This window comes from Camellia sinensis, chromosome 15 (assembly GCF_055761805.1).
Source record: "Camellia sinensis isolate YWXY chromosome 15, ASM5576180v1, whole genome shotgun sequence".
NCBI classification, from domain to species: domain Eukaryota; kingdom Viridiplantae; phylum Streptophyta; class Magnoliopsida; order Ericales; family Theaceae; genus Camellia; species Camellia sinensis.
This window is the reverse complement of record NC_138975.1, coordinates 105,507,640-105,524,484: the sequence shown is the minus strand read 5'-3', so window position 1 is coordinate 105,524,484 and position 16,845 is coordinate 105,507,640. Positions and strand designations below refer to the sequence as shown.

The 16,845-nt window shown below is 30.7% G+C and overlaps 1 protein-coding gene and 1 long non-coding RNA gene across 42 annotated transcripts in view; one reads left to right on the top strand and one right to left on the bottom strand.

Moving 5' to 3' along the window:
* Positions 1–658: 658 nt before the first annotated feature.
* Positions 659–16,845, bottom strand: part of LOC114279355 (uncharacterized) — a 114,839-nt gene continuing 98,652 nt past the window's right edge. For 16 of the 41 annotated variants that reach the window (XM_082909570.1, XM_082909567.1, XM_082909566.1 and 13 more), the window contains 4 exons: positions 16,618–16,694; positions 12,959–13,069; positions 2,097–2,194; positions 1,454–1,739 (listed from right to left, as the gene is read on the bottom strand). In XM_082909570.1, the coding sequence (XP_082765696.1) occupies positions 1,592–1,739; positions 2,097–2,194; positions 12,959–13,069; positions 16,618–16,694 (434 nt within the window). In that variant the 3' untranslated portion in view covers positions 1,454–1,591. Of the gene's footprint in view, positions 956–1,093; positions 1,191–1,453; positions 1,740–1,851; positions 1,903–2,096; positions 2,195–2,369; positions 2,646–12,137; positions 12,446–12,958; positions 13,120–16,617; positions 16,695–16,845 lie in introns of those variants that run through there. The other 25 variants (XR_014356925.1, XR_014356929.1, XR_014356927.1 and 22 more) reach the window with 16 other exon arrangements.
* Positions 4,944–7,209, top strand: LOC145813716 (uncharacterized). Its single transcript, XR_014356952.1, has 2 exons — positions 4,944–5,150; positions 6,372–7,209. It is a non-coding gene; the product is annotated as an uncharacterized LOC145813716 (long non-coding RNA).

The window sequence follows — 16,845 nt, the reverse complement described above, 5'->3', positions numbered from 1 at the left end:
CTCTGGTTGTCCACTGTGGAATCCATTGAACAAAATCAATAGTAGTCCAGTTCTGGTGGTGTCATCCAATTGGCACTTTGATTCCTCATTTGTTTCCCTATTTTATAGCCCATTTGAATCTGTCAAGGGTCTTGACCGATCCATTTAAGCATGGTTCCTCTCTTTGTTTTCATTGTTCCCTTTTCATTTTGCCATGAACTGATCAACTAAGTTGGTAACTTTGTTACTATCAATATCCAGCAGGGCAGTCTACTTTTCTATTTCTTCATTTTCTAGTTTTTATTTTTAATTGGAAGGGGGTCTAGTAGGAATTCAAATGTTAAAAGAAAGAGAAAAAAAATCGAAAATTGAACTTATGAAGTGTGATGGAAGGAAAGTGAAAACCAATTTCTGAAACCAAATGATAATAATATCAATAATGATACCAACAAAAAAAGAAAATCTGTTTTTTCATTTAACATGATACCAATAATATACGTTTTGTTTTTTTTTTTAATACTGAGTCGATGAAAATCTTCTTTTTTTTATTAAAAAAAAGAAAAAAAAAAAAGAAAAGAGAAAAAAATGCCGCTATAGACCAAAAAACCAACAAAAGACAGATTTTAAGCCAACATCAAACAAATCCCAAGAAAATAAACGATGATGCGTAGCTAGAATGTAGCAAAGAATCTTGTTAATTATAAAGCTCTGTCTAAGTTTCCCAGACATGAATAGTAGTGTGTTTCCATTATGAAGCAAAGCCAAATCAATATGTATCATATGACAAAGGTCCACAGACACCATGAAAAGTAAAAATCGAAACATAATAGTATTAATCAGGCGGCATTGACACACATGGCAATGGTAGCAACTCGTCTTTGTTCTCCCACAACCTTATCCACTATCTTTCCTTCTTTCAGGATGACGAAAGTCTATAGCCTCTACTTCCGTTTCAATTCACCCCTAGCTTTAAGTTCTGCACAAGATAACACACTTGAGAATATAATTTTATATCAAAGGTTGAGTTATAAACTCAAAGTTCACCAGTTTAAGAAATGCGATAATGTCATCGATTGTACGAAATTATGAAAAATAAAAAAGAATAGAGCGTCACCAGCTTTATATTGCGCGATATCACCAACAATAGGAGCTGAATTGTGCTTGTATATCACAAGATCAAGTAACAAGCGAGCCCTATGCAAATAGTCAAACTACATGCCAAAAGTAGTGAGTACGTGCACAATTTTGTTAGACTTGGCCTAGGCATTTAAAGCAGGCCCATCTCTACAAGAAACACTAAACGTGGCCATTGTATTGATTAGATTAAGTAATTAATAAAGGTTTATTTTGAACCAAAAGGGAAAATCCAATGAAATCATATTGTTGATTAAGAGTGGTACGAAATATTGCAGGCAAGGAAAACAAACTAATAAAAATTAAGTTGTTTTTCCTAATCAACAACAGTAAGTGATCAATGAAAGTATGTTATTATTGGTTTGGGCATATTATCAAACACATGGTGAGCAAAAGATAAAATTGTAGCAAAACAACAAAACAAAGACAATACATAGGCCGAGCCAAATATTAAATAGAATTGGGGCAATAACAAGCATCAATCTAATATAGAAGCATAGAAATCAAGTAATGACATCTCCATAGAAGACAAAGAAACAGCAAACCAAACAATTACATACCAGATTGTTTGGATTTGCAACTGGTTTGTGAAAAAAAAATGCATACAGAGTTCAGCCCAATGCAAACTGCAAAATAAAGAAGATACAACACTCAAACGAACATTCATTGTAAGAAATTGAACAATTTTTTTGATAAACTAGAGAGTAATTTGCAGCAAAGAAATTGAAAAATTTACACCTCTTAATATCTCACGACTTGAGGAACAAGCTTGGGTGAAAAGCACACCACCTAATTGCAAAACATATAATTTTATATATTTATTATATGTCATATTAAGCCTATAAGAAAATGGCACTGTCTATGAATGCAAATGATGCAAGAATATCTGCTGATGGGTCAAAGACTGATTTAGGTTGTGAAAGCAATGTAAGCCTTAGTCAGTACACAAAAATAAAAGAATTTACGCAGGACAAGTTACTCACGGAGCCACATGACTATTAACTAGAATAAAGTATATCTTCCAGAACTTCCTTTCTTTCATCACACGCGGGCATAATTCGTATCTTAATTTTGAAATTTCCTGCAAAAGAATATTCATAAATATAGTTAACAGTTCAAAATTTTAAGAAGAATTTAAAACATTGAGTACAATATACTCATGCAAGCTATTTGACAATACATGAAATATTATATCCTATAAACTTAACAACCAACATCTAAAAATTGAAGCTATTAGAAAGTGTAATTGTATTTACATCATCAATGCACTTCCTCGTGTGGCCAAAATCCCGTCCATGAGCGAGCCAATGACAATTGTGTATGACATCTATAAGGTAACTGTGCAATACAAGCTCAAGACTTGTTTGCTTTAATGCCATGTTAAAAACCATTTGCTCAACTCCTCTAAAATCTTTTAAGAGCCATTGTTGGTTAACACGGCATCAAAATGGGAAGGTCTTGTATTCAAGTCTCAAGCTCACCTAATAAAATTTAAGGTATGCATGAGTTTGCCAACTCAATAAAATAAATTTGGCCATACCAGAGGCAGCCTATTGACAATATAAAAAAAAACTTCAAATCCTTTCCGATTGCTTAAAACCTTGAGAGTTTGGCACACATGAGGGGGCATGTTGACAATATATATTCTTTAAGCTACACCCTTTGTAACAAGTTAAGCTTTTAGAGCAGTTTGTGAATACCAAACCTACAATGGGTTACATTATAGAGTTTATGAATTGAAAAGATATTATTCTACTCCCATAAACTTATTTGTTTGTCCTTCAAATTGTTGATGTTGATAATTTATACAAAAGGACAACATCATCATATGATTTTGGCCATTAAACCAACAAAGTTGTCATTAATAACCAAACAGTTCTGTTACCCAATTCAACTCACATCAAGCATCTTCTTTCTCAAAGTCAAGTTTGAAGACGTTAAACAAGCTATGGAAATAGGGAGTGGACAAGTCTTTTCCTTGATATTCAAAGAAAATTTGTTTTTACAAGCATTTACAACCAGGCAATTCATTGGAAGTTCAAGTTTTCAAAAATAGAGTAGTTTTGGTAGTAGAACCAATCTATCTTTCCCAGTGCACTGCTCCTTCTTACAGGTGGGTTGGGAGAGAGAGATAAATAATATTGCAGTTCATAGATTTATCAACCCAAAAAAAAAATATTGCAGTTCATAGACAAAGAAATTTTCATAACAAAGCATGCTCAAACCAAACCAAACTAAGCCTTATATCCCACTCAAGTAGGGTGGGCTATGATAACGAAGTATACTCTAATATATATATATTAAAAAGTGTTTTTAGCAACTTTTACTAGATATCAGTAAAATTACTATGAAGAAAAATAAAACAAAATGACAAAAAAAAAAAAAAATTTCTTTACATTACAGAACACTAGATTGAAGAAGCATGAATTGAAGGGTGACAACATATGTTCAATGTTAATGAACCAAAGGCATTTGTGGGTAATAGAGATTAGAGATGATCGGTCGTTGACCTCTGGGAAGATGGTAGGCACTTCAATGACTTAAGATCACCGGCGGCACACTACCTAATCTGTTGTTTTAGCTTATCAATGTTGTAATAACTAAAATTAATTGGGGATATGGATGATAATTTTTGACACAACTCAGGTAATATATAAAATTAGCAAGTTAGGGTTGACTATTTTTCAACATGAATCTAAGTATGATACGACTCAATAACGTGAATTATTAATTATATATTTTAATGTTCACTAAGGGATGCCATGACATTTTTTAATCTTTTATTTAACTCTATCTAATTGAATAAAAAAGTATGTAAAATAATAATTAAGGCTAATATCTTTTTTTCGTTTAAGACATGTATTTTTTTTGTTACCTATTTTAGAGTCAATCTAGTAAAAAATATGTAGTAATAAGGTACAATTTTCTTAATTAGAAAAATGCAATTGAATTAAAATCAAACATTCTATGAATAATTTCATTTAGTATAAATAAATTTTATAAAATTCAACTTATGGGAAAAATCTCCATACACTTGCTAAGTTATTTTACACTAAAAGTGAAAGTTTTCGCATTAAATATCAATCGGACGCGAATCAAAATAGCGCTATATGATGACATGAAAATAAATGAATTGAGCTAATATTGAAGTAATTATGAAATAGTACGACATGATACACTCCCCTAGTTGGGGGCCCTAAATTTTGTTCAAAATTGGGAGCCCGAGACAAACGCCTTAGTCGCCTCACCTCAGGGCCGGCCCTGTGATTGAGCACGAGATGGTGTTGAGTGAGGATTGACGATAGAGGATGATGATGAATCAATGTGACAATGGTAAAAAAACCGTCTTCATAGATGTTAAGTTCTTCTTTTTTCCTAAAGTGAACCCCAAATCTAAAATTATAATTTTATGCTAAATAGAAAAACGTGGTCACAGACTTTTTATTTATTTATTTATTTTTTAAGCTTTTCCTAAAGTCAAAATGAACCTAAATGTTGTTCTACAGCAAAGGAAGGAGACAACTTGCGTGTGATTGTTATCCACTCTCAAATCAGTTTGTATTTGAATATACTTCTTTCTTCTTCCTTTTTTATTATTATTTATTGTTAGTCTTTTATTTTAACTTGCGTGTGATTATTATCCACTCTCAAATCAGTTTGTATTTGAATATACTTCTTTCTTCTTCCTTTTTTATTATTGTTTATTGTTATTCTTTTATTTTAACTTGCGTGTGATTATTACCCACTCTCAAATCAGTTTGTATTTGAATATACTTCTTTCTTCTTCATTTTTTATTATTATTTATTGTTATTCTTTTATTTTATGGATTAGGATTGTGGGAGAGAATCCTTATTTGACTTGGTTGTAAGTGTTTTCTTATTAGTTTTCGATTGGATTATAAGAAACTAAATTAATTTTATAACTAGAATTCTATTCCTTGTGGGTTTGGGTTTAATACTTGGGTACGATTTTTCTATTATAAATATGGATGATTTCTCATGTTGAAATATTTCAAGTTTTTGTGAGAGATTGCAAGGTACGCATTCATTCTTGTTTGATATTAAAAATTATTATTTGTACGATTGCTCTTGATTAGTGAAAATTATTGCTCGTGGAGGTAGGTTTTGCTGAACCACATAAAATCTTGGTGCCGTGTGTTTCCTTTCCATTCTCTATATTTGTATTTGTTTTAATTCTAATTCTAGTTTTTATCCTAATTATTCATAATAATCATCAACTTTGATGTAGTTGGGTGTTCTAGATAAGCACAACAATCTCAAGCATAACAAAAAAATAAAAAAAAAATTAAACTAAATGAATAAATAAATCTCAAACAAGAAACAATCAGACCATAAAACTTCTCAAACTCAAAATCCACACAGGATCTAGAGCAATGGTACAAACAATAATGACCAATAAATTGCTCACGAATACAAGAGAGCAGTGGGACGTACACCATTATTTTAATTATTAAAAAAAAAAAAAGAAATTACAAAAAATACTTCAGGGTTTAATCCTTATAAGAAAATAAATTTTTTCTTTTATCAAATTGTATTTTAATTTTTTGATTTTGTTTGTCTATATTTGATAAGTAAAATCATTGGAAAAAATATATATATATTTTAGTCATTAAACTCAATAAAAAATAATATTTTAGATGTTTTATATACACCTACATTGGTTCTACTTACTGAAAATAAGTAAATAGTTTAAACTGAAAATAAATCAAAAATTTTAAATTTAAATTAACAAAATTAAAAACTCATAGTTTATTTTATTAGAAAGATCATACTCAATTTTTTTTTTTTTTTTTTTGGAGTAACTGTTCAAAGAAAAATGTTGTGGTTGCAATTTTCATGGCCACTCTTGTCACCACTCTTTCATATCACTAGCAAAATCGAAAGGAAATTTAGAAAAATGATATGCGCACATAATTTTCATACAAAATTTAAGACACGAATAATGTGGTAATGCTAGTCTTGCAATTATGAATTAGATTGATGAATGACTATAAATGTAACACATTATTATCCATGAATTTTTTAAATACAAATTCTGTTTGTATAGTATTACTTGGAAATTTAATATCCAAATCAAACTGGATATAGAATGTTATTATAAATGTATGCTTCCTTTAGATTTTGTTTAGCAAATTTTAGTACCCATCTTCTTGATCTATCTCCCTTTTATATCATTATATATGTATATATATATTTGTTTGTTTCATATTTGATATTTTTTATTTTGGTATCATCAGATCATACAATACCATAGACATGGATCATAGCTATGCCTACTGTTGTTGGGAGGACGAGAAAATTATTGCCACACCCTCTTGTGGGCCGATTGATGATGGCATTTATGTTCAACTACAATTTTCTAATGAACTCAAGAAATCTACTCGTGGCAGCGATAGTATTGGCAAGAACCACGATAGTGATGTTATACTGCTAGACTCATATCGTTGGGTATTTTTTTTCAGTCGCAACGATTTTCTAGAGAGCGAGAACATGAAAGTATTTTTGTTTGGTCATTTACGTTGTAGGAATTTACCCTCGAGTATTGAAGAGTCAATAATAAATGCGGTGCGCAAATTTGCTCGTGTAATGGTGAATTTGTACCCAAAGCCAAAAGTATTGCCGATTGTTCTAGATGTTGTGGTTAGAACATTTCAAAGACCTGATTTGAGCGTGGAAGAGGCAGTTGCCAGGATTATGAGAGATATTATGAGAGAACCCAATCATTTCATTTCGTTGCCAACCACAAAATCATCCATTGAAGCATTGAAGAAAAGGACTCCTAAAGATTCATGTTTAGTTCAACCATGTGCGATTGCTTCTCAAAAAAAAACATGCGCGTTATGTTCGAAAACTCTTCCAATTAGAATTAACGTTACTACGTTACCGTGCTCTCATAAATATCATGACAAGTGTATTGTTAAATGGTTCAAGATTAGCCTGACGTGTCCTGTGTGCCGCATGGCATTCTAATTTATTAGTATGTATTTTGGTTATTTGTTATGTTACTAGAAGTGTAGCACCCATTATGTGTGTGCATAATATTACACCCCATATATATATATACTGCATTTTAAATTTGTTTTGTTTTGATTCTTTTTTTAATGTCAAATTCACTGTAAACTGATTTTTACTATTCTCGTCAATCAACTCTTATCAAAATATGCTGATGTCACATGTTTTAAGACTTTAAATGCAATTCAACTTGTTTGGTTTGGATTTTCAAATTTTACTTCTTAGAAAATTGAAATTTTTTATTTTTTGTATTTTTTTGCTTTCACTAATTTTTTTTTTAATATTCTAAGAATTGTTTTTAATTTTTAGATACACCTAACATGAATATACTTAAAAAAATATAATATTTGTGAAATTTTTTTTTAGAAAGTTCACAAAATATCAAAAATACAAAAAAAAAAAAAAATTATGTGAATTTAGTATATTTTCGTATTCTTGTATATTTATTAATTTTTTAAAATATTTTTTTATAACTATTTTACTTTTAGATACATCTAAGTAAGGTGTATCTTAAAAAAAAAAAAAAAAAATTTGCTTTGAATTTTAAAAATATTCACTAAAAACAAAAAAAATACAAAAAATAAAAAAAAACTCAATTTTTAAAAATTAAATCCAAAAAATTAAAACCAAACATATTAAGTAATACCCTTGAGTGTCTTCTACCTCCAAAGACCCAACAAGCTTACAACAAAACACTACCCTCAGCCAAACAGTACCATCATTAATATATAGAAACGTCAATCAAATGCTGTTTTTCAAAAACAAAATGTATCTCTTAAGTTACATTTTCAAATTATATTTTATGATTTTTTTTTTGAAAAATAGAAATTAATTTAAAAAATAAACACCAAAAAAATATTTTTAAATATTTAAAAATTAATTATGCACCCAAAAAAATGTGAAAATGATGAGTATTTTTACACCAAATTAATTTTTAAGTTTTTCATAACTTCTTTAGAAAATTAATTATGAAAATTAAACCAAACAAAGAGTGTTATGATTCACACCATCCCTATATCTGTTTATATATGTATATTTTTTGAATTGCCATGTACTAGGAATGTTGCTTATTTTAAAATTAATTCTGCACCCAAAATAGAAAAAAATATGTGAAAATGATGAGCATTTTTTTTTTATTTTAATTTTTTACACCAAATTAATCTTTAGTTTTTTCATAATGTTTTTGGAAAATTGATTGCGAAAATTAAACTAAACAAAAAAGTGTTACGATTCGCTTTCCCTATATAGTGTGTATATATATATTTTTATATGTTTTGAATTGCTTTGTACGAGAAAGGTTGGTTATGATAGTATATAAAAATTAAAACAAACAAACAAAAAATAAAATAAAAAACAAAAAGAGAAATAAAAATAAGAATGCTAATAGGAAACAAAAGAGAAATAAAAATAAAAAATCTAATAGGATTTAAAAGTTTAGTCATGGTGACTATATTCCCAAATTCAGTGAGATTTTTTTTTTTTTTTCAATAGCCTTGCATGGTGGGATATAAAAGTTTAGTTATGCTTACTTTAAATTTAGAAAAAATTTCATTTCAGGAGTGATTTTGAAAATTAGTTATTAAAAAACAATAAATTTTATAAATATTAATAATTAAAAATTTAATTTTTATTTTTTTTATTTTTTTATGAATGTGTAATATTTCCTTAAATTTAAATGTAAGCTCACTTGGAGATAGAAGTTGACGATAGCCTTAGATAGTAAGTCACTAATTTATCTTTCTCTAGGATTTGGTGGGTTAGATGCGGCAATGTTGGAGTAGTTGGGTTAATAGAGAGAGAAAGATGGAGTTGGGGTATTTTAGTCATTTAATGTTATTTTTTACACTGTTTGGAATAAAGTTAGCAAAAGGGAGAATCTTTATAATAATTTCAAAAGTAAGGGAGATTAGTGTTATTATTAAAACTACAGGGAAGGCACTTATAATTATACAAAACATCAGGGGAGGTTAGTGTAATTTACCCTATAATTGATGGGTGTGAGTAAGGGTGAGCAGTGGATATTCCGATCCAAACTGACCAAACCGAACCAACCCGCCGCATTTTGGATGGATGTGTGATGATGAGCGGATGGTTGCGGATTGATTTTTTCTAATCTACCCAATTTTGAACGGATAGTGGATTTGAGATTTTTTTTGCCGCAACCGAACCGCCAAACCATGAGCACCCCTAAAAATTAGTAAGACTTTATGTTTTCAATTTGTTTAGATATTCTGTTTGTATTTTCAATTGAAAAAAAAGTTTAGATATTCAATTGTCTTTTCAATTTGTTTTCAAGTTGAAAATCTTTTTATCAAATGGCAAGTGTTGATATTTGGTATTTTTGTGTGGAAAATATAAGGTTAATTTTGTCATTTTTTTTAAAAAAATCAAATTAAATAGTTTTTGAATAAAAAAAAGTAATTAAATAGTTTTGATAATGCATGGTTTTGTTATATGTATTTATTATTGGTATTTGATAATTATTTGATAATCTTTTGGTTATGTTGAGTTAGATTGTTATCTTAAAAAAAATATTGACAAGTTGTATAATGTTCAAAATTTGTAAAAGTTTAAACTGCCAAACCGATCCGAATCCATCTGCCAATTTGTTCAATTCGCATCAGTCAATCCGACAGACGGATGCGGATTGATTTTTTCTAATCTGCCAATCCGGTGGATTTGGAGGTTCCCTAATTGTAACTGAACCGCGAACACTCCTAGATGTGAGTAATTTATTTTTTATTTTTAAAAAGAAGGTGGATCCCCTTCCGTCCTTAATCTAGATTGGAGGGCGCTATTAAGGTTTATGGATTCTACCACAAGTCCCGTTTTAATAATCTGAATCGTTCATTTTGTCGAGCACTTCATGTATATCAATCACACAAAAAAAATTAGATCGATCCGATAATCACAACCTATTCAATTTATCGCATTTGTCAAATAAAAAATAAATGGTATATTTTTAAAAATATAATTGTCGTCTATATTTTTAGTGACAAACACAACAAATTGAATAGATTACGATCATCGGATCGATCTAATTTTTTTTGTGATTGATATACGAAGTGCTCAACAAAATGAACGACTTAAATTATCGAAACAAAACTCGTATTGAACTCCACGTGCCCAAACAATGCCCTCCAATTCGAATTAAGAACAGGAAGAGCTCCACGTCCTTTTTAAAAAGTAAATGAATTTTCGAAGTATTGTAGATTTTCGACCTTGGGCAAGCCCAATTGGGAGAGCAATTGGATGGGCCAGATCAGTAAGTAAACCCCAAACACAGCATCCACCACAACCAAGTTTTGGCGAGTGAGTGTGAAAAACTCTTATTTATTGATTGTTTTTGACTCATTATCCACTCTCAAATCAGTTTGCATTTGACTATACTTCTTTCTTCTTCCTTTTATTATTATTATTATGATTATTTATATTTATTGTTATTCTTTTATTTTATGGATTAGGATTGTGGGAGAGAATTTTTGTAAGACTTGGTTCTTAGTGTATTCTTATTAGTTTTCGATTGGATTATAAGAAACTAAATTTATTTAATAACTAGAATTCTATTCTTTGTGGGGTTGGGTTTAATCTTAAGATTTTTCTATTATAAATATAAATATGGGTGATTTCTCATGTTGAAATATTTTGGGTTTTTGTGAGCGATTGAGAGGTACACAATCATTCCTGTTTGATATTAAAAATTATTATTTATACGATTGCCCATGGTTAGTGAAAATTACTGCTCATGGAGGTAGGTTTTGCTAAACTACATAAAATCTTTAGTGTTGTATGTGTTTAATTTTCTCTCTATTCTCTATATTTGCATTTGTTTTAATTCTAATTCTAGTTTTTATTCTAATTATTAATAACTATCATCAACTTTGATGTAGTTGGGTGTTCTAGATACTATCTGCACAACAATCTTGAGCATAAAAAAAATAAAAATAAAACTAAATGAATAAATAAATCCCAAACAAGAAACAATCAGACTATAAATCTCCTCAAAACTCGGAAATTAAATATCCAAATCAAATTGGGTACAGAATGTTATTTTAAATATATGCTTCCTTTAGATTTTGTTTAGCAAATTTTAGTATCTATCTCTCCCTTTTATATACATTATATTTTCTTTTGTCTGTTTCATATCATATTCATATTTGATATTTTTTATTTTGGTATCATCAGATCATACAATACCATAGACACGGATCATAGCTATGTCTACAATTGTTGGGAGGACGAGAGAATTCTTACCACAACCTCCCGTAGGCAGATTGATGATGGCATTTTTGTCCAAATACGATTTTCAAATGAACTCAAGAAACCTACTTGTGGCAGCAACAATATTGGTAGGAAGCACAATAGTGATGTTATAGTGCTAGACTCATATCGATGGGTATTTTTTTTTAAGTCGCAACAATTTTCTAGAGAACAAGAACATGAAAGTTATTTTGTCTGGCCATTTAAGTCGTAAAAGTTTACCCTCGAGTATTAAAGAGTCAATAATAAATGAGGTGCACAGAATTGCTCGTATAATGGTGAATTTGGACCGAAACCCAAAAATATTGCCGATTGTTCTAAATGTTGTGGTTAGAACATTGCAAAGACCCGACGAGAGCATGGAAGAAGCGGTTGCCAGGATTACGAGAGAACGGAATCGTTTCATTTTGCTGCCAACCACAAAATCATCCATTGAAACATTGGAGAAAATGACTCCTAAAGATTCATGTTTAGTTCAACCATGTGCGATTGCTTCTCAAATAAAAACATACACAATATGTTTGAAGACTATTCAGATTAGAATTAACGTTACTACCTTGCTGTGCACTAATAAATATCATGACAAATGTATTGTCAAACAGTTAAGAGATTAACAAACTCTCGTCAATCAACTCATTCTTTTTAAGTGATTGGTTTCTAAATGTACAGTTTTAAAATTAAAGATAAAGAGAATAAAATGATATTTAAGAGATTGTTAAGAGATATCAGTGTAACCAACTCTAAATAATGTCACCATGAAATTGAACTTATTTTAGGGTTAACAGAAAATTGACCAAGATCTTGTGTGCAAAAATATTACCACAAAGACAGGTATAAATAGTTCCCAATAAAGTAAATTGAGTTGTATATGTTTGTATAAAAAATAAACTCCAAATAAAAAATTAATTTCCCATTCTCTTGAGAAGATTCTCATTTCTGAAAGGAGTTTTTCTCTCATTAAATCATCCACCTGATACCATCTTCAAAGGTTGAGCAACCGATGATATTCAAATTGGATGACACTTGCACATTGAAATATCTACACAACGAAAGCAAAAGTTCAGTGGGAAACAAAACAAATTTCTAAGGATTTGCTCCTAAATTTAGCCAATAATTAATCTAATTTACAATCCATCCCAGTGATTAGTCTAAACTGTAAGTGTTGGTGACAAAGTGATATGTTGAATAGAACGCAATTTTTTGTGCTATTAAAGTGTAGTTAATATATATATATATATACACATATATATGTTGGCAACAAAGTGATATGGAACAGATTCTAATCATAATGCGTATGACTAATTCGAATGCATCTTATGCAAAATAAATTAATGAGTTCAGATCATCAGCGTACATCAAGCGCTTGCTTTTCCATGAGATGAGATAATAAGCACACACGTGACAAGAAATGTCTAAAATGTAAATTTACTCGTGAAGCTTGATGATATTATACACAATTGATGAACAACATGAAAATGGTTAGAATATAAAAAACATCTACACTTTAACATGTTGTAATACTTGCCAATGACAAGCAGAGGCGTTTTTGTACCTTTTTATCCCCCAAAAGTTTTTTGTGTGCAGCAATTTCAATTACAAGTTGTGGAGCGCAAAAGACACTCAAGGTAAGGAACCGCACAGTTTGCATATACTTTGGTGAATCCTACAACACGGCAAGCCTGAGTGTACATAGACACACAGATTCTTCAATCTCTATAAGATGTAGAATAGTACGATTGCAAATTAAGGACAATATTGAAGGCATTGTGGCACTCACAGTATGACAAAAAAATTTCTCTTTTGGAGTGTTCTCTCTTTAAATTTATAGACAGAATAATATAATGAATGGAAATATCTAATGTGTTCATGTTTGCATTTTGTGTACGTCTGTTGATAAAACATATGCACAATAACTTCTGTAAAGGGAAGATTTAGGTAGCGTTTGGTAGAGTTTTAGAATTATGATTTGATAATAGAATTGTATTTTGAGTTTGTGAGTTTTGGAATTATGATTTGAAAAGAGAAAATTTATTTGGTTATGAGTTTCGAATTTTTGAAATTAGAAAAGTTGTTTGATTCAAAAACTTACAACTCATAACCAAACACACAACTCAAAATTCTATTCAAAACTCATAAAAAATTTCAAATTTTTTTTTATTTAAAATATAAAAAACAACAGGTGCCAATTGCCAAAACAAAAAAACAAATACAATTCCGGTCAACTGCCCAGACGCCCGGGTATCAATTTTTGAAAATTCTAACCGAATACAGCACTCAAACCAAGGTGTGGAATCACATTTCCAAAGCTCCACTAAACACAGCCTGATTCTACATTATAGGAATAGTTACTGTGATAAAGAAAAATTTAATAATAATTTTTATTTATTTATTTATTTAATTTATTATTAAAGAAAAATGTGCATATTGAAAAATGATAGAAATAATCATGTATAATTTTAATTGCAAATCTCATGTGTTAATTACTAAAGCAAAATGTGCATATCTTAATTATCATGCAAAACTTCACCTACTATTCTCTTGCATTACTAAATCAAAATGGTTGGTTGGGGTTTGGCATCTCTTGATGAACCAACACAATTCTTATGAAGGTAGATTTAATAACTTTTTTCCTTTTTTTTTTTTTTTGATCAGCAACAAACAAAGATTTATTAAAGCTCAAGGCCAAGAAAAAAAAAGAATAAGATATCCACTTACAGCAGAAATGGAAAAACCAAAAATAGGAAAAGAAAATACAAAAAAACAAAAATACCAAATTCAAAAACTTCTACATAGAACAAACTGACACCCAATCCGAAGCAAGCAAAAAAAGCTTAATCTCCCGGAATACTGAGCTCGTCGAGGCCCAAGAAGATGCCAAGTATCTCACCCTATCCCATAAGTAATCTATATCCCGGGCCACTCCATCGAAAATCCGAGCATTTCTTTCCAACCAAACAACCTAGAAAATTGCAAAGACTACACCACTCCACAATACTTTAGCTCTCTTTGATCTTCCAAAAACTTGAAAATCAAATAATAACATTTGAGCACATCCTCTTGGGGCCACCCACATCACAGTACCCAAACCACACACCCTAAGCCATAAACACCTAGCCACCGAGCAATGCAAAAAGAGATGATCCAAAGATTCTCCACTTCTACAACACATGATGCACCATTGCGGATTAAGATACCGCGAAGGTCTCCTCTTTTGCAAATGAATCATTGGTCAGAGTGCCCCCATGAACCAAAATCCACATGAACACTTTCACCTTGAAAGGAGCACACGCCTTCCAAATCTTGTTATGAAATGGAACATGAGAATTATCAATGATTTTATCAAGAAAGGACTTACAAGTGAGAGACTCCGACGAATGAATATTCCAAACCAACCTATCCTTCAACATTGGAGAAAAAGAAACATTTTCGGCGGAAATTAAAATTCCAAGATAAAGGAACCACCAAAGAACCCGCCACAGATGCAACAGAACAATTATGAGATTGAGAAACACCATATAGAAGTGGATATAACTCAGCCAAGGACATCGAACCCACCCAAACATCCTTCCAAAATTTGACCATTTCCCCATTACCCACCCTCATAAAAATGAATCGGGACCAAACTAGATAAATCTGAGAAATGGACTTCCAAGGAGCTCGACCGCTACCCCTCGAGACCACCTGCAAGCCCCTACCATTAACTTGAATCCCATATTTACTTTTAATAACATCATGCCATAATGAACCACACTCATTGGGAAATCGCCATAACCACTTGCCTAGCAGAGCCATGTTTCTAGCCACTATATTACCAATGGCCAAACCCCCTTTCTCCTTAGATAAGGACACCGTTTCCCAATTCACCAAATGATCCCTCCTACCCTCATCTTTCCCTTCCCATAGAAAATCCCTCATTAATTTCTCAATAGATTTTGCTACCTTGACTGGAATCTTAAACACAGACATGAAATAAATTGGAATTCCACTTAGCACTGTCTTAACCAGAGTGTACCTACCCCCACGGGATAGTAAAGCCCTACTCCATCCTTCTAACCTTTTGCCTATCTTTTCCACAACCGGATTCCAAAACACTTCACCCCTTGGGTTACCTCCCAGCGGAAGCCCCAAATACTTCATCGGAAATGTCTCCATACCACACCCAAGTAACTCAGCCACTCTCTGAATCAAACTTGAATCAATAACTTTACTGTATAACTTAATAACTTTACTGTATTGCAATTTGCAACCACATAATGTCCAAGAACTAAAAATATACCAGCTCATCACCAACCACCTAAATGCATGCAAAAGAACTAAAAATATACCAGCCTCAAATACTTTAGAGTTTTAGAATTATGATTTGAGAATAGAGTTATATTTTGAGTTTGTGAGTTTTGGAATTATGATTTGAAAAAAAAAAATTTGTTTGGTTATGAGTTTTGAATTTTTGAAATCAGAAAAGTTGTTTGATTCAAAAACTTACAACTCATAACCAAACACACAACTCAAAATTCTATTCAAAGCTCATAAAAAATTGTAAAATTTTTTTTTATTTAAAATATAAAAAATAACAAGTGCCAATTGCCACACACAAAAAAAAAAAAAAAAATACAATTCCGGTCAACCGGTCGGACGCCCGGGTATCAATTTTTGAAAATTCTAACCAAATACAACACTCAAACCAAGGTGTGAAATCACGTTTCCAAAGCTCCACCAAACACAGCCTGATTCTACATTATAGGAATAGTTACTGTGACCTATGAAGCATGGGTACTTTGAAAATCATGCCATACCCGTACCGGGTATTTACCGGCGTATGGTACCTCGTATGGTACTTCTGCATACGTACCGGTTACACGAAACATGTACCTAAATTATTTCTTCTTAATTTTTAGCATACCGAAACGTACCTAGTATACACTCAAGCCGTACTGTGCCTCAGTTGAAACAATATTTTCTTCTACTACAGAGATAAAACTCCTTTCACTAGACTTCTTTTTTATTTTTAATTTTATACTTAGCATGATTTTAAAATTAAATTATGGTTTGTAAGTTATTTGATATATTGACATTTAATTTTGATTTATACCTTTACTTCTGACATTAAATGTTAATTATAGGTTGAATTTTAACAAATTAAACCATTTAATTAATTTTTGCATTACTCTAAATTAAAAATAAATATTTCTTTACAAGTGTACCAAGCCGTACCTGTACCCTACTTTTTTTAGATTTTACCGTGTTGACGTACCCGTATCGTGCCAGTACCTGTACCCGTGCTTCATAGACTGTGACAAACAAAAATTTAATCACAATTTTTAATTCTTTTTTTTTAATTTATTATTAAAGAAAAATGTGCATATTGAAAAATGATAGAAATAATCATGTAGAATTTTAATTGCAAATCTCATGTGTTAATTACTGAAGCAAAATGTGCAT